The 27,243-nt window shown below is 40.7% G+C and overlaps 1 protein-coding gene across 1 annotated transcript; it reads left to right on the top strand.

Moving 5' to 3' along the window:
* The first annotated feature begins 9,217 nt into the window (after positions 1-9,217).
* Positions 9,218-25,918, top strand: atl2 (atlastin GTPase 2). The gene is made up of 14 exons (XM_070840689.1): positions 9,218-9,314; positions 14,464-14,630; positions 15,152-15,364; positions 18,074-18,205; positions 18,332-18,436; positions 18,523-18,573; positions 18,669-18,725; positions 19,093-19,185; positions 19,382-19,520; positions 19,613-19,740; positions 20,167-20,223; positions 20,335-20,406; positions 20,589-21,020; positions 23,546-25,918. The coding sequence occupies exons 1-14, from the start codon at positions 9,242-9,244 to the stop codon at positions 23,663-23,665; spliced, it is 1,839 nt and encodes a 612-aa protein (XP_070696790.1). The 5' UTR covers positions 9,218-9,241; the 3' UTR covers positions 23,666-25,918.
* The last annotated feature ends 1,325 nt before the right edge of the window (positions 25,919-27,243 follow it).

Raw genomic sequence — 27,243 nt, forward strand, 5'->3', positions numbered from 1 at the left:
TTTTTTCACTATATGCCATGACACCAGGGGGTAAGCTGTGAATTTGAATAGTCAGTGGAAGTAAATGGAAAGGTGTGAAGGAAAGCAGAAGACACAGTTTCGTTAAAATCCATCTTCGGTCTGTGAGGGATTCAGATACACAAGAGTAGCTCTGTTGTTGTGGTACACAACCGAAATCAAATCTGAACCCTGTTATTATACCGCATCTTTACACCAGAGACGGATCTGAGGAGAAGTGAACACAAACTTTCCTTCTGTCTAACAAACACAAAATGACGCAAGACAATATAATATTTCTCTGAATTACTCAGATGTTGGATTAAAATGCGATCAAAGTTGAACTCACCTGTTACCGATTCTGTTGCTTACAACTCCATTAATATTTCAAAAGACTCAGGAACATTGTGCTTTTATCTCCTTCTTTATGAAATATTTTGATGTTTAGGTTTTCTTTTTGTTGGCAATGATATTGAATTTCATGTTTCTTGATTTAATGGCTTGTTTACAGGGAAATAAAGAAAATATTGTATCCTATTTAATCTTATCAGTAACAAGACAGCATAGGGCTGAGACTAAGGTCTACAGTCTAGGTACAAGTTAGTCATTAAGCATTTAACATATTTTTCGTTCAAATTTGTATGATTCTGTAGCTTCAAACAGAAATTATTCACATAATTTGGACATAATATGCTGTTGTGGCTTAAGACTGCCTCTTTTTCCTTATCTTAATTATATCTTAATTATATCTCACAGTCACACACAGTCAAATGGAACTACAGGGTTTAGACTTTGACAATGAGGTGACATTTGGAGTAAGACTTATAACTATAACTCTTGCTGAAGAGCGTCCGTCATGGCTACAAATGATGCTAAATGCAAAATGAATAATTGATAAATGTTTAGCATTTCTCAAAAATACTAAGCCACTTTAACACAGGCACAGAGAGCCTGGTCTGAGTCAGTAATGTGCTTTTTATACACAGCATTAGCCAACATTAGGCTACTGGTCATACCACACCAAGTGAGGCTGTAGCAGCAAAAGCACAGAGTTAGCACAGATTTACAAGCAATGTGTTTGTTACTCAACTTTTCAATTGTAGGAGGAAAAATATGTTATTTCTTCCATCAAAAGTTACATAGCCTCGTTTTTAGGAACATAGACACAGTTACAAATGTTGGCACAAAGATGGTTTATTCAGTCAGCAGCATTTGTCACCAATAAACAAGGTGCATGTGAATAAAGGAGATTTCAGAGAATGAGAAATGAGTCACTAAGCACCAAAGAGACCAAGTTGTCCAAACTGCAGGAGCACTGATCAGAAAAAGGATTCATTATCAGGAGTCACGAGTTGGCACTAACAAGCTAATACAGATGCTGACATATTTATGAATGAAAGAATACAAATAGCATGATCAGAACCAGCTTTACTCATACATTTAGACACATTAATATGCATGAGAGTGCCGGAATAAATACAGAATAATAAGTTACTTTAGATACATACAGCAGGTGGTTTATGTACAGAATGGTCATGTATACAGATCTATATAGAGCATATACAGCCTGCACACCTGCACACTTGACAGTGATGGATGATATATAGATGTTATGTGTATATTAAACTGTAATATATTTAATTTGTTGGTACAGTGGATGTATTAGTGTCAAATTGTCATTATTTTTTCCAAATGATTTAACTGTCAATTGCATGTGAAAAACCTGTTCTCCTGTCTGGCAGTTTTGGCATGTCTCCAGAAAGGCGATGTTCACTGCCGGTAATGTGCCACTAACTCACTGTTGTTTGTCGTGTGCTAGATAGAGTGTTTTTCTTCTTCCCTGGCTATAATTAGGTTGATCCACGTCTTGTGAGGGCAGTGCAGAGGCTGTGCACCGTCTCTCCCAGCAGCAGCACCAGCTCAGCAGTATAGTTACCTGGGAGGCAGGGCCTTGTGAGTGAGTAATGTTGCTGAAACAAAAGCCCTGACAGCAGAAGTGTGGAGAGAGTGATGAGACCCCCTGCTGGCGTGTTAGCTAGCCTGGCCTCGGAGTCTCCTCCCTGGCTTTCCCTTTCAGACTCCTGCCCCTGAGGGCTCGGAGCCCTGGAGACACCAGGATCCTGGAGAGGTCCAGGTCCTGGTTTACCAGCAGTCACCTCTTATGCAAAAGGTTGTAGCCTACTGGTGGTGAATTCCAGGTTTCTGATTCACAAAAGAAAACATATGTGGATAATGAGCTTTTTGCATAGAAACATTTCAGTGCTCCAACATGAAGATCCTGCCCAGCCCTACTGTAGACCAACAACTAAGATGAAAATAATGCCGTGTTGTACATTAAACAACCCAAAAGTATATAAAATACTTTAAATGAGCACAGCAAGCTCCTTACATGTTAATGCATCAATGATATTATGACGTAACACAAAGTATAAAACACTCAGGAGCCATTCTGCATGGCAAGTACTTTTGACACTTTTGTACATTTACTCAAGTCATTTTATTTTACTTGTAACATGTCTTTAAAGTGGGATATTGTTGTTTCTACTTAGAAATAGAAGATGTGAATACTTCTTTCACCACAGTTACCAGATCAGATTAAATTCAACTTTACTGCCATTGCATAGAGTACCAGTACTGAGACAACAACAGCAGTTATTATAAACAAAGAAGGAACTGATTTTGGAGGGAAAAATTTGATAAAATAAAAATGACATCACAGGACGTTTTACAGCAAAATCAACTAACTCCTAACACAGAGCATCAATGAAAATGTCTCTAACCATAACTTTGGTCAGTGTTTGAAGGCTTTCTGCTAAACACTGTGACTGTGACACGAGGTGACACAACACCACCCACTTCTCCTGGCTCTCCCCCGTCTTTGCCAGCCTCTTGTGGTTGCCGAGGTAAACGTCATGGCGACCATGGGATCGGGAGCAACGTCCGGCTGTGATGGGGCGCGTGACATGATACTCAACAATCAGATGCCATAGCAACCTGGCAACAATGCTGTTGATTCAGCAACCCCAACTGTATGAGGAGTTGGAGAGAGGCGACAATAAACATGTTGCTGAGTGGAGGAAACACAGTTGGGTGTTATAGGGTCAAAGGCTCGTACAGGATGAAGCTGTATTTTAATACTGCTGGTTTGTTTGTCTATTTCTCTCCGGAGTTGTCCAGGCTTTTACATTTGGGAAGGATGACATGTATTTATACATAAAATCTGCTATGTAACAACTATAGGGGAGTGATATGTTCCATAGGCTTTCTTCAGGATATGTTATCTTTTTAATATCATTATGCTTCATAATAATCTAATAGGGAAACAAAAAAGTTGTAAAAAAAACTGTTTGCAGAAAGTCTTGCAGTTCTCTTGGCAAAGGTGCACATGGATCAGGTACCTGGAAGACTTTCCTCCTCAGACATGAGGAGACCAACATGTGATGGTCAGGGTCAGCTCCCACTGGATACTGGCAAAGCTTTTGATAGGACAGAGTGGCCATATTTGTTTTAGGTTTTATCAAAATATGACTTCTGCCCTGTCTTTATGAAATGGTTTAAAGCACTTTATTACAAGCCAGCATCCTCTGTTCAAACCTTTTTATTGAAAAGTCATTATTCTGATGAAAAACAAATGCCCCGAGGAAAGATTCCAGCTTTTCATGCACAATGTATTTTTTTTTTTAATCCAGCCTATATTTTCAGATTTTCATGGACATAAATTTTCATGGATAATACATCCAATCACACAGTAAAGTGAAGAAATGCATTTAAAAACACATTAAGTATAAGATAAATCAAAACAGAAATGGTAATAGACCAGAAATACTGTTATGGTGCAGTAACAGTGCAGTTATGAGTTACATGTTGCTCCAAATCCAATAAATAAGTGCAGTGGAGAAGTAAGTCAATCAAAGGCAGAGAGAAGTTCAGAGTTTGGACACATTTAAGATCATCAGGAAGTTTACGTCATCATTTTCACCTTGTTTGGTTCTGACTCATCAGCAGTTTGATGAGAGTACTTTGGACAAAAGGTTGTTAAATGATTTAGAAACCAGCATCACCACTAGAATCTCTTCTATAATTGAATAAAAGTGTAAAGATTAAAGAACAGTCAAATGTGTCTTGTTCAAACTCTGCTCTCACTTACTGCTGATGGCAGAAGAAGTGAATGGCTTTCTCTCAGTCTTGTCTGGACATGAGACCTCTAATTCTCTCTATGTGTGTAAGATGATAAAATGCTGATTTAGTTGTGGCCTTGAGATGTGGCTGTTGAAGCTCAGAGTCTAATTGTCTGGTCAAACTCCCTCACTCAAAAGAAAACACAAAAAGATGAATTATTAGGCCCTGATGAAGTGAGAGCACAACATGAGAAACAAACAGCGAGATGTCAGCATGCCAGATGCCAAATAGTCAGACACTGAGGAATAATAATTATCTTCATACTCTAGAAGCCGTTAACAACTCCAATCCCTGTCTCAGTTCACGCCGACCACCCAGACAAACCTGCACCAGACCTACACTGCCACCATGTGGTATCAAGTGAAACATTTTGTAAATAATCTTAAACTTCTGACTATAATCTACAATGTCCTGAAAATATTATATCTTTTTTTTATATGATATCCAAAAGTCTGTGACCACATTGAAAATCTGTAATATTGCAAATTGTTTTATTTCAGCTTGTAGAAAACACAAGAGACTAAAATCCTCCCAGCAGCACAAGGAACAGACTAAAAAGACTGGAAACATATATGAAAACGTAAAATGACTAATTAGAATTTAAAACTATGTATGAAATATTCAGGATAATGCAATATAAAGTCTTAAACCATATATATGGTGCAAATACGTGCAAAAATAATTAAACCAGTAGTGCAATAAAAACATCTCAGCTTTATCATTTCTCTACAATCAACTTGCTATTAGTTTTTCTTTTAAATCCCAAAAACAGTTCACCCTTTTCCAAACTCACAAAGACATACTGCTACATACCAGCACAATACTGTGATTGAATACGTTTTATGGGTGATTAGTGGAGTGCTGCATCAAAATTAATAAGAGTGAACAACTTCTCCAGGTATTCCGGCTTCCTCCCACAGTCAAAAGACATGCAGGTTAATTGGTGACTCTAAATTTCTAGGTGTGAGTGTGAGCGTGAATGTGTTGGGCCTGTGATTGACTGGTGTACCCTGCCTCCAGCGTCCAATGTCAGCTGAGATTGGCTCCAGCTCCAGCGTCCAATGCTGTGTCCTAGTGGTCTAGGACTCATACTCTGTGAGGTCACTGGTTTGGCACTAGAGGGAGCCCTCTACTCGTTCTCCACCATCTTCTAAAACCCTCAGTTATGGTTAACATACAGTATATGTAAAGTTCATCTAAACTGACTACAACACTAGGCTGAGAGACTGGTGTTCAGATGGAACGAGACTTTGGATGGGAGGATAAAAGACTGGAGAATAAAACAGGACACAGGCGAATAATCACACAAATAAGGTCCCACATAGAGGACTTTAAACTCGTGGAGAGCTCCTCCATACCCTCCAGGCACACATAATGTACAGTCCACACATCTGGAGTTCAGTACTGGTCTGGTGGTTCTGTCACTGTTCTGTGACCCTCTCTCTAAATTTATCAGGGCTGGCCATCACGTGTGTCTCTCATATTTCTGCTGGCTGATGGGACAAGCTAAGAATAGTAAAGAACTGACACAGATTAACGCAACCGGTCTCTCTCTCCCTCTCACTCTCTCTAAAAACCAATTATTTTCCATCTGTCACTCTTACAATCGTCGACCTACTCCCTCTGTGTGTGTCTTGACCTTTTCGTCTGTTTAACTACTGACTTCATCCATTATAGTGTATGGAGGAAGGGGGAGGACGGAGGACACAAGAGCTCACTGAGAAACCCACACTCCAAATAATTAGTTAGCAGCACAGCAATCCAAAGAGAACAGAGAACATATAATGACTGTAGGTTTTGATCTGCATCAGTAGCATATTTGTTGAGCTTTAAGGAGGTTGTGGTGGCAAGTAAATGACTGACTTCTCTCCTTTTTAGACATCTTAGCTTCCGAGCATGTGGCAGCAACACCTTCAAATGCAGTTTACAACTTTCTGCAAAAGATTCAAATTTAGCATCAGGAAATGTCCGTTGCATGAAGCCTTATCCATGACTCTGAATGTGTGGAAGCACAGGACAGACAGTCCCCCAGTGACTCATAAATGTCACATCTAATCCCAGGATGGAGCGGGATTTCCAGGATATGTGTGGTTGTCCTTCAAAAAGAGTGTTGATCCAGCTCTAGTCAGTCAGCCAATCACAGTCAGCTAACTGACACCTGATTGGCTCACGTGCAAGGTTACTGAGGGTGAGCTTCGAATGCATCTTTAATTTGCCTATTTGTGTTTGTCTAGTCTTTGTGTCCTAAGCTGTATGTAAACCATGTGGATGTGTGTGTGTTGGTGTGTCCAGGTCGTATCAGTTAGAGGTTTAGAAGTGTAAGATACAACAGTACCTTTGATTACTTTCTCCAAACAGCAGCTTTGTGAGGTAGCGCGACTTGAATAAGCATTTAGATTAGCTAATTGCCAACGCAAACACATCTCACTCCTGCAGCGTATGCAAACAGACTATACCAAAGCTACTGACTCAAACACACCTCAAATAACTCAGTCCTTGATAATAAAAAAAAAAACATCTCACAAGCAAGGTCCTTTTAGTAGTTGTTGTGAAGTTTTCAAGTTTTGTACCACCTCAGCAGAGCAATGGACTTTGCCCAGATGCCGTGATACTGTAAATGTTTATATTTACAGTATATATTTCAGGCTGGCTGGTTGGTCAGTCCACCACTTTACCTCCACACAATTTTTTTGTGCAGAGATTCATGAGGATACCAGTTTACCTTTGTTTACCCTTATCTTCCTCACCTGCACACTGACCGCCTCCCCAGCCAAGCGGACAAGACTTGAAGATGAGACGCTGTTTTATGTATGCATTAATGTCAGGATGCCAATGCATGTTGCTGGATGTGAACAGCTTGGTAAACACATGAAGGGAATTCATAGAGGTGAAGAGCTTTTATGAGTTTTGTTTAGCAGTCATCATCACTGAGAGCAGTTTAAACACCATAAAGTTAGTGAGCAGAGAACATTGTATCTCCACTGCATTGCATGTATGTGATAAATTAAAGGAGATAGGGCTTATCTTTATAGTGGGCAGTCCACCTGTAAAAGCAAAATTAACCTTCATCAAAGCAGTGAGTGCACAGAGGTGCACGTTCCTGGTGATAATGACAACCTATAATAGCGTGTAACAATAAATATTTTATTGTTTTCAAAGATTACCAAGCACGCAACTGACTCATATGTCATGGAGGACCTAATTCTAATTTTTCACTGCGATGAAAAACAGATGTGAAAATAAAGAACACAACAAAGAAAATGTAATGGCTATATTTCAAATGCATGTTCATGGTTTTTATACCAGACCCCAAACAGAGCATATTGAGGAAATTGATCCAATTTCCTCTAAGACTCCTGTCGCACATTCCTGGGATGGCGAACATTGTTGATGATGATGACATTAGTAGACGGGGTACTCTGATAACAAGAGAACACATAACATAAGGCCCCAGGAGTATTATAAGAAAAGACGGTGAAGCTGTGGTCATTAAAGTGAGCTTCAAATGTAACACCATGTCTGAAGTATGAGGTTGTCAGTCATTTATGGTAGGATGGTAACTTATTACCATTATTCTGTGATACATGTGGCTACATTAAATGAGTAACTATAGCAACAGGGACACAGTCAGAGCTTCTGATTACAATTTTCTGCAACATGTTAACAAGCTAATTTATTTCCAAGAGTGATTGTTAGGCTGATCCTTCAGCGTGTGATCCTTTAAAACACCACAGGATGGAGATTGTTAGTCCGCAAGCTGCAGGAAGTACAAAGCCCCTCTGAATTTACTGAGACTTTTAATCAGAACATCACTCTCTGATCGGGACTTTGAACAGTTCACACATAGGTACTGATGGGAGCCTGTGATCTGGGCCTTTTGTCTGCGATCTTGAAAAAGTGTCAGTGTTTGAAAAATCGGGGCAACAATCCTGCAGGGTGAAGTTGGCATAAGTGATTATCTCACATTCCACATCCAACTCTCTGCTTCAAGCTGCAACAGTATTGTTACGCATGAACATTCATTTGTTCATGAAAATCTTTACATGACGTGACGTGACGCTAGCTGGTTAGCTTGCTAGTCTTGTCATTAAACATACTGAGAAATTATATTTACTGTTACCAGTGAGTTCAGGCTTGTGGAGAACTTGTGGAGAACGCACAAAAATATTAATTAGTGATCTTAATTTTTTTCATTTGGCTAGTGACCATGGTATAAGTGGGGTGATGCCCTGTGAGGTGTCCGTAATCAGGAATAAATGGACTAAGTCGAGGCAGAGAACCAGGGAGATGCAACTGTCAATCAAACTGGATCAATAGGTACACACACACAGTCCTAATGATGACGGAAGGTTAGCTGGGTTTTGATCGTTAAACAAATATACAAAAATATTAATGATAATGTAACATTAAATGTGAATACTTACAGCGCACAAACACACACCATCACACCTATATGTCAAAGTATAAACAGTTATGTGCAACACATAAGCACATAAAAACATGCATGCACACATGTGAGCGATCTTTTTTTATTAAAAAATGTATTTAACATATTCTGGATTGTTTAACACTTTTTTGGTCACAGCATAATTCCATGTGTGTTTTGATGTCTTTAATATTAATCTACAATGTAGATAAAAAAAATTAAAAAAAACACTGAATGAGAGGGTGTGTCCAAACTTTCCACTAATACTATATATATTGCCTAAAAGAATTGAATAGAGATTTTTTTTATATTTTAAAGTGTGTATTTGTGAATTATAAACTGCCCCTCAGGCCCCACATTTCCAAAAACTATCCCAGGGATCCACACCTCCTTGCTCGTTGTTACGCCCCTGAGTTGAGGCTTCGGGCACACAAATAATTCAAATTTTATTTTATTTTATTTAAAACAGTAAGTGCTTATAAAAACGATGAAAACAGACGTCGTTTTTCTTGTGTGAAATTACAGAAGAGTCGTCACCGTGTTTCGGTGTACTTGACCGAGCAGCGTGAACTCCAGCAGACGGCGTGAGAAGAAAACAGCTCCTTTGACGTCAGCCACGTCAGATTTCAGCAGTCCAAGATGGCGGAGGTGAGCGGGCTGAGGAGCAGAAATCACTTCGAGCCAAACTGCAAAAGCCGAGTCGCGGACGAAGGTAAACCTTTGTTGGTTTTATCGAGTAGGCTTGAGAGAGTGAGTAGAGTATATATCTTAGGAAGAGGGGTGTTAAAATGTGAATAGTTTTCGCTTGTGTCGCCTTCGTCTTTGTCAAACTCTGGCTTTCCCGTTAGCCAGGCGCTTCTGTTTTCAGTTGGAGACCCGCGGTGTTCTGCCAAATGTGGTGCCCGTGCCAGAGTGTCCCCCCCTCCTCACAGTCAGCAAACACAGCGCCAACACCGTCCAAACTGTAGGAAAATTAGCTAGAGGGAGATTTATTTCACCGCCGTGTATTTTCTCTGCTGTCAGAATGGGGTTTCCCTCTCTTGAGTTGAAAAGCTGTTATTTGAAACTGATTCCGAGCCGGATACAAACATCAACCGCGACACCTGTCGGCTCATTTGTCCGGACCCGTCACTTTCACCTGGAGGACCGGCGGCTCGCCCGTGGTGTCTGGTCTCTAAACCCGCATGCCGTCTGCTCAGTCCCGGTGTGCAGGCTACAGCCGCCTGTGAACTTTGAAACAGTCCGCTTCTCACCAGTTTCCTGTATCGGAGGGTCTCAGCCCAACCACACAGCACAACACACACATAACACATAACGTTACGTTAATCTTCCCACTAAAGACTAAAGGATATTTTTAAATAATCTATTATTAGTCAGCTCAGTTTGTCTGCAGATTGATCCTCTGAATACTACATACATGGATGGATGTGCATTTTACAGCCAGAAAAAGACAACAGAAGAAAATAAATGAACAAAATAATTCACACACTGTTTACTGATTTGAGGTACATGGAGGTTTCTTACTTTCTAGACAGCAACTCAGTTTTATACTGAGGATTTCATGCGGGATAAAAGTTAGTTAGAAGTCTGGATGTTGTTAATTTCTGTATTCTGTAGCTTCTCAAAGTAATTGTGGTAACTATTTCTTTAGCTAGGGTGCTTAAGCTTCAGTGTTAAGGTTGTGTCTTAATATCAGGATTACAATTTTCACTCAAGATGCCAAATATAGATATATAGTGGTAAATTAGCTTATTGACCTATTAGCCAATTGGCTAATTATCCTAGGATCAGTCTCCCCATCTGTCACAACAGCGCTGTCCTCAAAGAGGATTTGAAGCAATGTGTTTCAGAGCTGAAATCATTATTTGGTTAATCAAGTAGGAAATTTGATAATTAAGCACCAGCTGTTTCATGTAATTATTTGAGTAATTTTTAATTAAAATTGTGATTTTTTTTTTTTTCTTTATCATATGTAATGCCAAACTGAATATCTTTGGGTTTTGAGTGGGACAAATCTGAAGATGTCACTTCTTAGGAAATCATGACCAAACAATTCATATTAGCAGAGAGAATAATTTTTAATCCTCAATGAAAATAATTGTTAGTTGCAATACTACTAAGTTGTGATAACTGCTTTGGCAAGTGCAGAAGAGAACGCTGTTGCCCTGTTAATAAATACAGATTACTTTTACTCTGCTAAAAGTAATTTGTATTTATCATTAATTTTCCCCCTGCCTATATGGCAGAGGAATACAAATAGTGAACAGAAATTCACTCACAGCTTTTTTTTCTGTTATTGTCACACTTCTCTAAACCTTGTACAGACTGCTAAATAGATAGTCTGGGAAGGCTCGTTCCTGAGATATGGTCAGGTGTCTCTTATCACGATAACCCTTATATGTACTTTCATACAGCCCATCTGACTCTGCGGCAACAACATTCACTAACTGTGGCTGCACTTTGTCCTCACAGACTGCCGGCTGGTCTGCTTGCTGCAACTGAACATTTTGCCCCCCTTGACTCTTGTCCAGGGAGGCCGTGTCAGGTTGTCTTTTGGCACTGCTGTGCAGGGAAGTCACTGTACCTGCATCTTAATAGGCTACAGTGGAGTCTTCTATTCTCTATATTCTCCTTCATAAACTCTCTGTAGTCTTGAGATATCAAACACATGCTGCCTGGTCTCTAAAAGGATTATAATTATTTAACGTACTTAGCCTCGATGTCGCAAGGTAGAAGATGGTGTTGAAACCCTGCTGGCATTAGGCTATTAGTCAGTGCTGCAACAGTAGAGGAGATTTTTGCACGACGTTTTCCACACTTTATAAATTATGTGAAATACCAGCAAAACATCAGCAAATATTTTTTTTCATAATCCTAAATGCAGGATATTTGTCACTGACTAACTTGCAGTAGTTTGTCTTTAGTGCAGGTCTACAGTCCTGCACTAAATTGCTTGAAACTGCCTCTTTTTAAAGTATGAAAGCTCCCATATTTAGACAGCTGGTTAAGTTAAGTGGACCATGGCCTTATCAAAGTCTGCCTCAGATATAGCGCAGGAGTCCAGGGAAGGGAGAGCTGATTTGGGACACAGCGCTGAGATGTAGGCTAGCTTGCGTCGACTCTATTATTGCCATGCATAGTTAAAGATAGACCCTCATTAGAGCTGGAGGGGGATGCAAGACTGAATATACGTGTGTTTATGTGGGATGCTTATGCTGTGTGTGCGTGATGTACCGTACAAACTAATCTCTTGGTAACTTTGTGTGTGAGTGTATGGGCAGGAAAACATGTAGGGCAGTAAACATCTGCTTGATGCCTCCATAAGACAACAAGTAAGGTAGCTAATTTTAGTTATGCCCTCGTTTTCTGCAAGCTGGGGAGGAGTACAGTGCATTATCCACTTTATCATGAAGGGTGAGTGTAGCAGTGAGTCCACATGAGCACAGCTAATGGCTGTTATGCTTCCTTTCATGCTTATTGTTTTTTGTCCCTCACACACATTCTGTTGCGATACAGACTCCTGGCAGTCTCTGCAGAATAGTGTCTTTGTGTGGGTCTCCTCTATGGCTGAAGCCTGTGCCACTTCATCCTGCTGAGTGCTGCTCTGGACCTGCACCGTCTCAGACTGAGGAAACATGCGGGGCTAATTTGTGTGCTGAGCAGATTACTGTAACTGCACCGTGCTTGGAGCATCTACTCAAACACTAGCACAGCATTGCTGGGAATATGCAGCACCTCCATGTTGATCTTTGAATGCCCCATTTACAATGGTTCTCTTGAGCAAGAACATCACAAATGTTCTCAAAACTGCCCTCCCAAAACCTTAAAATGGTCTTACGTGCCTCACACTGCCAGTGCTAATCTGGGGAGTTAAACAGGCCTGCATTTTTAAAAAGTACAGAAAACAACCTCAAAGCATAACTACTAAAAGTCATTGCCTGTATGTTGAACATTGCCTAAATCTTAGTGTTGGGTTTTATTTTTATGGCAGTTTTTTTCCCCAACTTGCGTAATTAATGATCCAATTTGATGTTGTTTCTTTCACCCGTGCCACTGGTTCCTTGTCTTAGACCAGCAGATTAACAGTGTGATGGAGAACCAGTTTGTAGACGGAAATACTCATTTTAAATTCATTGCACCGATTTAGTTGTGAAAAAGATGTGATCAGTCTGTCTTGTTTTCTAACTTCGCTAATGTGATATCTAATTTGTGTGCTGACTACTGGGTACTGCCAGAGGTCAGGGGACAAGTTTGTAATGAACTTGTTTGTGCAGCAGAAGATGCTCAGTTCCTGTTTTCTCTACACAGATGGTTATATACCAGCAGCCAAGGCACAGCACACTGCAAGTTTATGCTAGAGATTCAATGCTGTCATGGCTCTCTTGATCAAACAAACACAGATATTTGGTTTGGAAATCTAAATCAGTAGAGATTCATAGCTGCATTACACACATTGAAAACAAACTCCAATGCATGACTTGCATATCCAGCCTTATTATCATTACTCTAGCTACAGTAGTTTACCAGACTGACTCTTAATGTTGTATACAGGTGGTTTATCCAGGGTCAAAGCAGTCTGCTCCTCTTTTGTTTCTAGACTCTTTTCCTCAGATAATATCAGACCCATTTGGCTTTCAGTGACTATAAGTAGATCCCATGCTTATAAAGGATGGCAATCAAATTAGAAGAGATGGGTTTGCCTAAACCTCATTTGTATGTGGTGAGAGGCACCGTGGTGTGGTGCTCACTGGAAGCACTGTTGTTTACTGGAAGTATTTGAGCAATGTACCATATGTAGTCCTACCTGTTTAGTGGCCTCTGCGCCAGGCGTATGGCCAAGGGATTGCCACTTTGTGCCACTTTCAGCACTTTAGGGAGTGTCATCTCAATTCTGCACAAGGGATTATTTCCATATCTGGAAAAAAGGTGAAAATGTCTTTCTTTCAACCAGGGAAGCAGGTAAACTGAGATGTGAAAGGCAAAACAGCATTTTTTTTTTTCTTTTTCCAAGCAGCCTAATTTGTTAATAATGCCGTAACAGAGGTTAAGAAGAAAAAGTGGTTTGGATATGAAAGGTTAACATTTAAAAGGATATTTTACAAGATTAGTTTTACAATTAAGATTTTAAATGTAGAATATTTAAAGCTGCAATGATAATAAATAATCATTGCAATGAATAATGAATTAATCATTTTGAGTTTTTTAAAGAATAAACAAACAATTTTAAACAATTTTATTAATCAATGGAAATAATCATTAGTTGCATCCCCAATAATGCTAAAACCAGGACAAGCTATTCGCCTGCATATGTTGCAGTTTGTGGTTTGGCACTTGCTGATACTGCAGTCGTGGTACCGTGACAGGAAGGAAGGAATCTTGCAGTTTTAGAGGAAACCTGTACTGTAGGAAAAGCGGAAAGGACAGACTTTCACAGAAACATCAAAATGACTTTGTGTGAATGTGAGAAAGCTATCCTCTTAACTCCCTTCTCTTGTGTCCTTTTTACTGGCCCTTTGTGATTTTCAGTGCAGGGCTATTTTTGAGCTTGACCTAGATGTGTTGACCATAACAGTATTTAGCACAGAGTGCTGGGAAAATTCCAGACTACAATTTGACCGCATATCGAGCATTTCACTTGTCTTTAACTTCTCAGAACAACAGTGAATCTCTCTCTCTCACATAAATAAACTTATAACACAACAACTTATTCCTTAAACTTTTTGGTCTTGCTGCATAACTCTGCTTCCACTGTCCTCTGTCTTCTCACTTATGCCCATTGTCTGTACACTAACATGCAGCGCACTGTTATCTAACCAGTATAATTTTATCTTTCTGTCTCTACTGTGTCCTGCTATCTAAAGACTTGAGCGGCGTGGAAGATGTCCCCATTTTTAGGCATAAAAAGATGCCTCCTTTAGCCAGGCCAGAGGACCTGGAGGATGAATTGCTTCCCAAGACCACAGCCTCAAAGTCTGGCAAAAACGCCATCCTCACCCCCTCCGCTGATGAAGACATTCAGGAAGAAGAGGTAAAGTGTTGGCGTTATTTCCTGCCATATTCTTGCCATTAACAAGCACGTATGCTATATCTAACTATGACTTAATGTAGCTGTAACTTACACTCCCTGATTCTCATTGTCTATTAATCTAAAGATTGTACTAGAAAATGGTGAAAATAACATCACAGTTTTTCCAGAGCCTGATGTTAAAGCAGCTGTTTTGATCCACCAAAAAAAACCCTGTCAAAAACCCATGATGCTACTTTATGGTAGTAAAAGCTTAAAGACACCACTTTGCAGAGGTGCTCCCAGCAGAGAAAATAGGGGGTTTGTTTTGTTTTGTTTGTTTATACATGTAAAAATCTTGTGTGTTCTAGTTGTGTTCTTGCTTTATGTCAGGCTCTTGAATGTCACTTTATTTTCCCCCTGAGGCTTTGTTTTTTTTCACTTCCCTCTCTCCTCCATGAAACCTGCTTCTTTACTAGTGTAATCATGTAAGCCTGTCTTGATGCCAGGGAAAGCCCTGATTGATTGCAAACTCATGTCTTCAGGCTGCGGTAGAGGAAGAAAAGGCCAGGCCCATCCAGATTGTCCTGGCCAACGAGGATGAGCACAGCTTTGAGCTGGACGCTACAGCGCTGGAGAAGATCCTCCTGCAGGATCATGTGAAGGACCTGAATGTGGTGGTTGTGTCTGTGGCTGGGGCCTTCCGCAAGGGCAAGTCCTTCCTGCTGGACTTCATGCTGCGCTACATGCACAAGCAGGTGAGACAAAGTGTGTGATTTTCATACAGTTTCTGGATTAGGGCTGTTGTGGATTCTCTGCATAATTTAGGTATGCTAAAATTTCTTAACACTCCAGAGGTTATTTGAACTATTTACACTTTTTAGTTTTTGAACGTGCAGCAGCAATTTGATAGAACAGAAATATTTCCCCAGTGTATTGGTACAGTGGTATTTTTGCTTATTGTCATAATTGTCACCTACATAGCTCTACACTACTCACTAACTAACGCACACTATAGACCTACACTAACTTTGTTTTTTACACTATACACTGAATATCTGGAGGTCATTGGTTTCCTTTGAAAGTAGTTATGCAGGTTTTTCTCTCGCCAAAATTTAGTCTGACTTGGAGTGTTATTTTGCCCCCTTGGTGACAAGCTAAGCTGATATGGTTTGTAACAATAGATGCCCAAGCTTGTCTAGCTTCACGTGATATTTTATATCTTTATTCTTCTAGCTTTAAAACTGAGCTGCTAGAGCCTCTTTAAGTCCGTAACTTAATTTAATGATGTCATCAACCTAGTCTTAGCTTTCTGCTGCAAGAAGAATGAGTACTACTTTGTTATAGTTTTGGATTTTAGATCAATTTAAACAGGAACATACAAACAGTGCCTGTCCTGCCCACAGGCCGTCTGTTTTCAAAGGATTAAATAGAAAGGCCTACACCAGCATTTTTCTTGTAAGCACCTCAGTCCTCCCCCCATAATGTTACCGTTACTGGGGCTTCTGTGCTCGCGCTGTGGCAACTCAACTCTCCTCCAAATGTTTCACAATCACTAATATCCACTCCAGACTGTGACACGTCCCCCGTGGCTGCAGCCGGCAAGTTTAGGTCAGTCACATCCAGTATTTGGGGGGAAAAAGTCAATACTGTGGTTGTGGCGGTTCCTTGACATTGACCCTGTGGCTGGCTTGTACTGTATTATATTGTGATGCTTATTGCAGATGCAGATAAGCACTGAAATCACAGTTTCCAAGGAGATACGTTATTGTAGATGTAACAATTACTTTGGCATAACTTTTTCAAACATCTCTGCTGTTGCATTTTTTCTGTTGAATATTTGAAACTGTCCTTGTAAGATGCTGACTGCCACAGTGTTGTATTTATTAATTTTAAAAAGGAGTCATCTTTCAGATTTACGAAGGCACAGATACATTTGATTAATTAGATAGATTTAGAAATTGACATGTGCTAAGTAAACATAAAAAAGGTCATCTCTCCTTTGGGGCTTTAATATTGTGTAACATTCAGTCAGTGGAGACTGTGAAAACAGGTGGGCTAAATAAACTAGTACAGCAGATGAGATTTCAGCCTTTACTGACATGTGGACCAGAACGTGATGGGCAAAGATGAATATTAGGTGAATATTAAAGGCTGAGGCAAGTCAAGAGTTGAGTATGATTGATTTTCTATATGATAAAGCATGTTCATACCCATGTACCTAATTGTCCTGTGTGATAACTACCTTTTGAATTGAATTTGAATAACACGAAGTGGTCGATTATATGTTTACACACACACACACAAACACTTGAGCAAGTCCATCTAACAACTGTGTGACTTGCTTAAACACAAGTATCAACAACTAGTCCTGGCAGCAGCTGGACGCACAGAAGCAGTCAGGATCACCTTACACTCACTTGCACGTACTCTCTCTAAAGCACAGACACACACACACACTTGAACACACACTTGAACACACACTAGAGGAGAGACAGAGGAATGTTATGACCCTTTCTCACAGCTGTTGAGCTGCATGAACACTGGCATTGATGCCAGTCTGACCAGATCTGATTTTACTGAAAAACTGATGCGGTTTGTTCAGGCTGTGATTCTTTATGTTCATTTGTATTCAGCAAATAGTGTTGAAATAATGTTAATATTATTGTACTGCAGGTATTTCTTATTATCAAATGACAAATCATCATCTTGCTCTGTCATAAGATCATATTGTAGTAACCAGGAATTAGTGTTCGAGTGTAGTTTGCCTTGCAAATCGGTAGTTTGCTTCTGAGGCTTGTTTATACATTTCCTATTTGCGGTCAGTGAGTCTCCTCACTTGTCAGCCAGAAATTCAAACAAGGTCACAATGTGTTGCTCTAACTTTGACCCTTTTGTGTTAGCAGTGGAAATAAAACTGAGCACATCTCAAACAAAACTAAACACAAAATCATATGAACTGCCATTTTTTGTTATCCTGGGGTCTCAGTCTCAATTTGATGCGTTGTGCTGCAGCTCCAGTAGTCTTGTTATTATGGGAGCTGCCTTTCATTCAGTGTCTTCTCCAGTAATCTGTTCACACCTGTTACTGTGCAAACTGTACACTGTACAAACATGGGGATATAACGTGTGTGTGATGCTACAGTACTCTGGATCAAAACAACCAGCATAAACTCAAGAGCCAACCTTTTAACAAGGCATAATAATCATCCCAGATAGCAGATACTTTCTCAGTCAACATTGCACTCTCACTATCCAAAATCAATGTCATGTTTTTGTTAGAAGTGTGAATGTGTGAATCAAACTTCACAACAAATTGGACGTGTGTGAAAATATTGTGGTCACAGACACAAAAAAAAAAACAAATGTGGTTTTTCTCCTTTTTCTCTTCTAATCGATTTCCCCTTCTGTTTCTCTTTCCTCCTCTTACCTCCTCCTGGTCAACTTCCTCGCTCCCTCTGCCGCAGACTGAGTCGTGGATGGGAGGTGACGATGAGCCCCTGACAGGGTTCACCTGGAGAGGAGGCTGCGAGAGGGAGACCACAGGAATTCAGATCTGGAGCGATGTCTTTGTGGTCGACAAGCCTGATGGCAGCAAGGTGCTAAATATAGATTAGTATTCTCATTATGACGTTTACATGTGTAGATATTTACAGCAAACACCCAACATGTCCCACAAGCTGAAGTTTGTCTGTCCGCTTATTTGATGCATCTCGTCCCAACAGGTTGCTGTGCTCCTCGTCGACACTCAGGGAGCCTTTGACAGCCAGTCCACCATAAAGGACTGTGCCACTGTGTTCGCCCTCAGCACAATGACCAGCTCTGTCCAGGTGAGACCTAATGGTGGAAAAAAAGCTGATGCCTCTTAAAATGTCAACATTTTCCCAACATGCTGTGCTTGTTTCTTTATTCTCAGGTGTACAATCTCTCCCAGAACATACAGGAGGACGACCTGCAGCACCTGCAGGTTGGTGTCATTTTTTGTCCTTACAGGAAAAAGTAGCACCAATGGCACTTTACAGGAACGTGTATTTTCATAATTTGTTTTTCTGTCATATGTAGCTCTTCACAGAATATGGCCGGCTGGCAATGGAAGAGATCTACCTGAAACCTTTCCAGGTACTGTGTGTGGGTGGGTGGGTGGGGGGGGCTTGGACATTTGTATAGTACAAATTAATGAATGCCTTAACAATGAAAAGGAATCCAGACGCGGAAAATGCACCTTTCCCACAACATTTACTTTTCCTATTAAATACGTGGCTGTCCAGCACGTTATTTATTTTTATTGAATAATAGTACAGGATTGTTAGGGTTAGATATTTAAATATTTGTAGAATTGAGAAATGTATGTTTAGTGAGAATGGATCTTGTAACTGAGAGCAGGAAAGGTATGAATAAGGTCAAAAACTAATGAAATTTGTTCCTGTAAATCATAGAAATCAAATATAATGTGTCTTATTGTGTCTGTGATGTTTGTGTTTTTCAGTCCCTGATGTTCCTGATTCGGGACTGGAGTTATCCTTATGAACACAACTACGGACTGAAAGGAGGAAACGCCTTCCTGGAGAGACGACTACTGGTGAGAAGTCCACTTCAAAATGCACAAAATATTTTTCTAACCAGATATTTCACACCACACCTCTTTTGTCTGTTCAGGTGTGTGCAAATTTGCTCAGCGTCCTGTGTGTGTACACATTCAAACAGTCAATGACAAGAAAAGGCACACTTTGACTTTGACTCACTGTGAGAGTGTTTTGTCGTCTGCTGACACACAGGTGAAACAGAACCAACATGAAGAGTTGCAGAATGTGAGGAAGCACATCCACTCGTGCTTCTCCAACATCGGCTGCTTCCTGCTGCCCCATCCTGGCCTCAAGGTGGCCACCAACCCATACTTTGACGGCAGGCTGAGAGGTAAGAGAACAAGAACATACACACATTCAAACAATGGCTGGAGCGAAATGTCGCACCCCAGAGGACAATCGAGGTGCGTTTGTATGTTTCAGACATCAATGGGGATTTTAAGAGGGAGCTGGCCCAGCTGGTGCCCCTCCTCCTGGCCCCAGACCGACTGGTAGAGAAGGAGATCGGAGGCAACAAAGTCACCTGCAGAGATCTCCTGGAGTACTTCAAGGTCCTGCAAGATTTGATTAAAGTCCAGTGGTTTTCACACTGAAGTGTCACAGATCCAGAAATATAAAGCCTCAAGTTATACACTGTTCCACCTAGTCTGCTTACGTAGTCAATTAGTCATTTACAAACAAAAGGTTTGTTTAGGGTCAATAAATGATACAGTTTCTTAGTTTTTAGCCACAGTAGACTCCAAGAAATTATGGAAACAGTGGGGTCTCATAGGTGTGTAGTTTGTCACAGCACAGGTGCTCAACAGGTAGAAGTAGCACACGTGTTAAATCATACCTGCAGTGAATTATGTTTGGTAGACATGTGCATGTCCCCCAGATATGAGTTTTACTTACCAGGCTGTTGATTTCCTGCCAGAACTTTGAGATTGTTCAGGAAACACTGGTGTGATAATCTGTAATATTTTACATTTCTGCAGGCTTACATAAAGATCTACCAGGGCGAGGAGCTTCCTCACCCAAAGTCCATGCTGCAGGTTAGTTACTGTTTCAAAAAAGAGGGAGCTTATTAAGTATGGGCCACACCTTTTTTAAGGTAGTAATTCTCATCCCCTGGGGTCATCTCATTGTCTTTTCCTGTTTGTCAGGCGACAGCAGAAGCCAACAACTTGACTGCGGTGGCAGGAGCCAAAGACATGTACAGCAAGAACATGGAGCTAGTAAGGACATGTCTTTTTTTTTTTCTAAAGGTTGCTAAAGACCAAATCAGAATGTAGTCAGGTCTGTCTTTTAATGTTGTTGAAGGAAGCTAGAAGCAAATCATAAAATATCAATTAAAATTCATCTCTTCTGTCAGACACATTTTGTTCCTCATTTACATGGACATGCTGATCTTTTTCAGGTCTGCGGTGGGGACAAACCGTACATCGCCCCAGCTGACCTGGAGCGCTGCCACGAGGAGTTTCGTGAGCACTCGGTGCGTTTCTTCCGCTCTGTGAAGAAAATGGGTGGCGAGGAGTTCTGCCAGCGTTACCAGAACCAGCTGGAGTCGGAGCTGGACGAGGCCTTCACCAACTTCTCCAAACACAATGACAGCAAAAACATCTTCTACGCAGCACGCACACCCGCCACACTATTTGCAGTCATGTTTGTCACCTACGTGGTGTCTGGGGTGACGGGCTTCATCGGCCTGAACACCTTAGCTTCGCTGGCTAACCTGGTCATGGGCGTGGCGCTGCTGTCGCTCTGCGCCTGGGCGTATGTGAAGTATTCTGGAGAGTTTCGGGAGATTGGAACGATGATAGATCTGGTGGCGGAGACACTCTGGGAACAGGTGGGTAGTCAGTCTGTGTGTGTGTCTGTCCGGGTTAATCTACATGCTGAGAACAGACTGTACTGCAGGAAATAAAAAAGATTTGAAGGGTAATTTTTGAGAATTAAATGAATTAAACTAAACTTGTAATCGTTGTTGTTTCGGAATTTGGCAACACAGTATTGGATGCAAGCTTATCAGAGAGAGTTTGGTTTTGTCTGTCAGCCAATAAATGACTGCAGTAACTGCAGTATCAGGCAGCCAAAGAGATGTTTGAGCCAATGCAGAAATTCATTCATTCATTACATTACCGCTGAAACTAATGATCGTTTTCTTACCATCACTGAATCTGCTGATTATTTCTTTCAGTGAAATGCTGTCAATCTCAAGCTTATGACCTCACAATGCGTTTTGTTTGTTATACCAGTAGTCCAAAAGTATGGTGTGTATAGTTGATCTATAAGTGAGAAAAGCAACTAATCTTCACATTTTAAAGCTGGAACCACTAAATGTTGATAAACAAGTTGATCAATTATATAAAAACGGTTAACAATTAATTATTCTCTCGAATGATAAATAGATGCATAGTTTCAGCCGTAAATAAATGTGGTGTCCCTGTTGTGCCCACAGACTGCCAACCTCTGAGAAAAGACCATCCTTTCTTTTTCTCCTGCCCCATCTTTCAGTAAATGTGTGTGAAAACACACATCGTTTAGATTTGGCTCCCCTTATGATGTCATAAGGGGATTGGTTGATCATGTGACTTCCTGTCCCAAAGTCCACTGTGCTGTCTGCCATTGTTTTTTCCTCATCAATGCGAGCTCCCACTAACAAAGATATCGAAGGCAACATCAACATTTGCAAATTGTTTTTCTAAAACAGCAGCAGCCACGTCGGCTATGAGGAAAATAATAGTAGGACCTCCACATACAAATATGGAGAATGTATACAAATACTTGAATATTAGCATAATATGGGACCTTTTATGGCCAAATTTAAGTAATCGGAAACATTTGTTTTTGTTATAAACCCAAGATCAGGCAGTATTGGTCGGGTTTATTAAGTTTCCATGATTCCCTTTTCTTGTGCTGTATCTGTCTTGGTTTTCATTTTATTTTTTGTGGTTTAGGTGTGAAGTTTAAGCTTAAGATAAGAGTTGAATTAAGTTTTTGTGTGTTTTATCTATTGCTGAAGTCGCTGTTTTCTACTGTAGTATTTTCTGTATTAGTTTGATTTTACCTTTTGTTACCTTTTTGTTTTTAGGTGTTTAAAAAGCCTCAGACAAGAAGAATCCTTGGTTTTTATTTATTTCCTTCTGTACGCTGCATGTTCATGATCGTCGTCCGTCCGTCTTGTCTTTCACAAACTCTAAAGAAGCACTTTTCAGTTCACCTTTCATCGCTCCCTCCACTCAGCAAAACTGTCAGCGCCGACTTTTATTTGCTCTCATTCTCCCTTCATCCCTCCATCAGTTGTTGACCCACAGACTGACTTCAGATTTAGCGTTTGTGTTTATCATCTATTTTGAGTTTCATGGATGTTTGGGGTGCACCCCAAACGCAGCACTCGTGTCTCCTGACTTCTCCCTCCTTTCCTCTGCTTTTGTCTCCTCCCCTGCTTTACAGAAGACGGTCAGAAAGGTGAGAGGTGGCGTTTCACATTCCTCTGATCTTTGCCTGCCTGCCGTTCTCTACATCTTGCCTCATTTCCTCCATTTCCTCTCCTTTTACTTTCTCCTCTCCCCCACCCCCTGCTGCTGGTCTCCCTCCAAACGTCGGCCATGTTTTCATCTCTCCCCCTTTCTCTTCTACTTTTTTATTTCTCCTTAAAACTTTTTTGTCCCCCTCCGTCAGCTCCGGTGTCTTGTTCCTGGTTTAACTCTCCCGTTCCTCCCTGCTGTCCTCTCAGGTGTTTTCCAAACTTTTGGAGCCTGTCAGGAGCCGCCTGGCTTGGCCCGTCTCTCTCCTCCCTTCATTCCCATCAGGAGCGACACTGGGCCTCAGAGCTCTGGCTCCTCTCAACAACAACTACAAGAAGACCAACTAGCAGCGGGACGACTGGCGGATTTACAGACTGTTCAGCTTCCTTCTCATAGTGAAACTTCTGCAGTTTGCTGGCTTCTATATTTTTGATTTTCAGTCCAATGGTGCCGATTTCCTCTACTTTAAGGCCTGGGTCCCTCGGAGCGGACGCCCTCTGAACTTCACTGAATGTACCTGAACACCGGCAGGAAAGCCTCGTCTCAGGGTCTCAAAGACATGAAGCCTTTTAATAATGTTGATTTCTTTTTTCTTTTATGTTTTTTTTCAGTTGAAGAGGTTTCTTTCAGTTGTGTTGTGAATCTTGTTTGTTTGAGAAGTTTCTGTGGTCGGCACGTCGGAGACTACATCCTGTTTTGTTCCTTTATTTTTTTTTTGAAACGTTTTTCTTCCCTAACTTGCTTTCTTTCAGTTTCGTTGTCCCCTTTATAGACCATTTTTAGACGAGACAACTCGATCTGCTCTCACCCTAAATCCTCTTTTTGTCTCCTCTCTCCTTTCCTGCAGGTTTTGAAGCCATTAAGCGAACATTATATGGAAGACAACGTCAGACAGACGGTGGTTAACTCCATCAAAGCCAGCTTGACAGAACAGGGCTCGCACCACACCAAGTTAAAGACTCACTGACACTCTTCCTCCTCCTCCTCGCCTGTCATGTCCGTCATGTCCTCCTGCCCACTCGCTCAATGTCTTCAATCCTAGAACTGTGGAACTAGTTCAACACCAAAGCTTTTGTCCCCCCCACCACACCCCCCACCAAACCCCCCCACCAAACGCCCACCATCACATCACCGCTCCATCTGTATTTGCTGTTGCGGACCTGTAGGCTCGCCGTGCGCCCTGCTCTTCATCGCCCCCCAGTGCCTCAGAGCAGGAACTGCGCGTTCATGAGAGGACCGAGCAGAGAAGCCGGCGGCGTCGCCTCTTGCCAAAACAGGACTTGAAGGACTGTCATGTTCTCCGGTGTGCCATGCTGTGATAGATGCAACCCTAATGCATACTTTAGACACACACACACACACACACATACATACATACACACACACACCCACACACTGCACTTGCTTCAGGATTGAGCTGCAAATCAGGGAAAACTAACATTGCTGTGGGCAGCTGTTGTCATCGGTGGATGCAAACTAAAACTCGTCTCTGCATTTAATCGTTCTGTCTTAGAGCTCAGTTTACTTTCTCCTCAGCCTGTTAATGAACATTTCCTACAAGCACAAGTGACTAATCAACTCAGAAAACTAATAATGAGGTGATTGTCATGTCAGTTTTTTTTTGGTTTTTTTTTTGTTCATTAAAATCAGGAAATGGATTTTATTGATTCTACTGAAGCGAAAGTAAATTGTAAACCCTGTCATGGACAAGCTGGAGAGGCTATTTTAACTGTCACATTTGTCACCCGTCTCCTCTTATAAGTCCGAACTGAAGAGTGCAGGAAATCAAGCAAGACTGACTTCTTTCTAGTTTTTCACCTGCCTGCCTCCGTTCAGTCGGCTTAGAGAAGTTGAGCAGACGCGTTGACCAGATAACATGATCAAACTCTGAGCTCAGGATGCTTCTAGACAAGACCTCTGTCCGTCTGTCTGTTTCCCCTTTAATACTTAGTGACTGTGACCCTGAGGAGAACTGCAGCTAACGCTTGATCTGTTTTTAGTTTAGGACTGCTGTGTTTTATCTGGCCTGTGGTGTCTGATAGCAGACCTGCCAGTGTTTGGCCCTGTGCGTGGTGTTAAGAGCTCCTGTGTTGTAGCATTAAGCTAGCTAAGAGCTTTCAGAGCCTCTTTAGTCAGGTAGCCAGGGAGGACTGTCACCTTTCACCATTTTCATTGCCTTTCATTAAAGCCGCACTAACCCAGATGTGTTTTTTAGGACCTACAGGATCTAAGTTTTATTTTTGCTTTTGGGGAAGTCGGATCTTTTTTTTTTTTTTTTTTAAAGGAATAATTTGACATTTTGGAAAGAACGCCTATTTGCTGTCTTGATGAGAAGGTTGATACCACTCATATCTTTAGATGATGTGAAAATAGCTTAGCTTAGCATAAAGACTGGAGGCAGATGAAGCGGCTAAGCTCTGTGCAAAAATTAAATCTGCCTATTCCAACACCTCTAAAGCTCAACAAAATAACACATCACAAAGTGTACAAATCAGAGCATTTCAGAGATGCTGTTGTGCAGATTATTTTTACTTATTTGTACAGACCCGAGCTGTTTCCAAGCTTTATGCTAAGCTAGCCAACTGTTGGCTGTAGCTCAAGATTTCAGTGACAGATGTGTGTGACGTTGATCTTCTCATCCAGCTCTTGGCCAGAAAGTGAAGAAGTTCATCTCTCAAAATGTTGAACTGTTCCTTTCACTGTCGGGCAATGACTCTACCCGCCGCCTTTGTGCCCTCCTCCTCTGGAGTCGGACAAATCGGATGACTCATCCTCAAAAAAATCACAAACAGCTGCATCACATCTGTCTGAGCTCCTCTACATCGATTCCATCCACATCATCTCACCTCAAGCGCCAGTCTCGTACTGTACAGTCTCTCTGTGTGTTCACATATTACAGATCGGGCATGTATGTTGGATTAAATATTTAAATAAACTTTGTATACGTTTTATAGTCAATCACTTGAATGGCTGTTTTTTCTTCTCCTGATCGACTTAACAGTCTGTGGTTTGTTTGATAAGTTGCTGCTGTAGGTTTTACACTAGTTTTCTCCTTTTCATGAGGACGTTAACAGAAATGTGGTGTGAATACTTCCGATAGGAAATTCTTTTGATTGTGACGAGTGGGATGGAGACGATGTTTGTCTGCCTTTTAAAGATATCTCTGGTAATTTATTTTTGAATAAAATGTTTACCTTAAGAATAAATCATCAATACCATTCTTTCGGCTCCTTTTGGTCTGTTTTCTTGTAGGAGATTATTTTGTTTAGTCTGATTCAAATGACCAAGAAGCAAGTTATCACATTTAAGTTTTGTTTTTTTTTTTACTCCATTGTGAATACATTTAAGTGAAATTCTCAAAACACATTCCTCTCGTGTCATACTTTTAAACTGGAAACCAGAAAGTTAAAACTGAAAATCCCCATCAAGGAAAAACCTCACTGAAAAAACTGACGTGGAAAAAAAACTTCAAATAAATAATAAAATAAGCAAATAATAACTTTGTTTTTTTATTTGTTTTAGTGCCAGTACAACTTTTTACAGCACATATGTCTGTGAGGTCAGGCTTTGTTTTCAATACTAAGATTTAAACTCGTGGCTCCGTAGTTCTTCACGACACTGAACACAGTTGCTTCCCGCTGCCAAAATTAAACAGTTCACAAAACACAACGCAGCACATTCTGAACTTCTCATGTTTTCTGATAAATAGCTATTTTTGCATCTTAACTACAAAGGCAGAAATAAAGTTAAATCTCAGTGCTCATAAAGTCCCAAAGCTCTGCTTCCTTAAAGTTGCTTTAATCAATATTTTGATGAAGCGTTAAATGACAACGTGAGAGGTCAGACACAGAAGTGGAGAATTTAGCAGCTCATGAGCCACATATTTTCCTCCGAAAATTGAGGCCAAAAACAACAAGAAGTTAACATTCACCAGTAACACGATGAAGCATCCAGATAAGTTTATATCAGGTTTAAGCTCATTGCTTTGAGTGTTCAGTGATAACTGAAGGAGACTCAGATGAGTGTGTCCTCATGTATATCAGGTCAGATCTGAGAAGATAAAGTTCAGTGAGAAAAATCAACCTGAAACAAAGAAGATGAGCGGGACAAAACTGGGATTTTGAAAAAAATGTGGGAAAGTTGGCCCTTTGTTTTAAATTGCTCAGCATTGTGTTTAAAGCATGTGCATTTTTAAAAAGGTGTTTTTACAGCATTAACAACTGTGGGTGGCTGTGGCTCAGAGGTAGAGTGGGTCGACCATTAATAAGAAGGTTGGTGGTTCAAATTCCTCTAGTCCACATGTAGAAGTTTCCTTTAGCAAGACACTGAAGCTGTTATGAAACAGATTCCTCCAGTGTGAATGTTGTGTAAAAAAAAAAAAAACAATAAATAAAATAGACGTAGAAAGACTGTACAAGTACAGACAGCTGTCAAATTTTTCAAATGTTATATTCTTGAGAAGTGGCGCTTCCTTTAAGCAGAGTTGAGAGCTGTTCAGTCGGTGATCTTTATTCATGAAACGGTCACTGAGAAGCTGCATTTTTC

Source organism: Pempheris klunzingeri, chromosome 12 (assembly GCF_042242105.1).
Source record: "Pempheris klunzingeri isolate RE-2024b chromosome 12, fPemKlu1.hap1, whole genome shotgun sequence".
Classification (NCBI taxonomy): Eukaryota; Metazoa; Chordata; class Actinopteri; order Acropomatiformes; family Pempheridae; genus Pempheris; species Pempheris klunzingeri.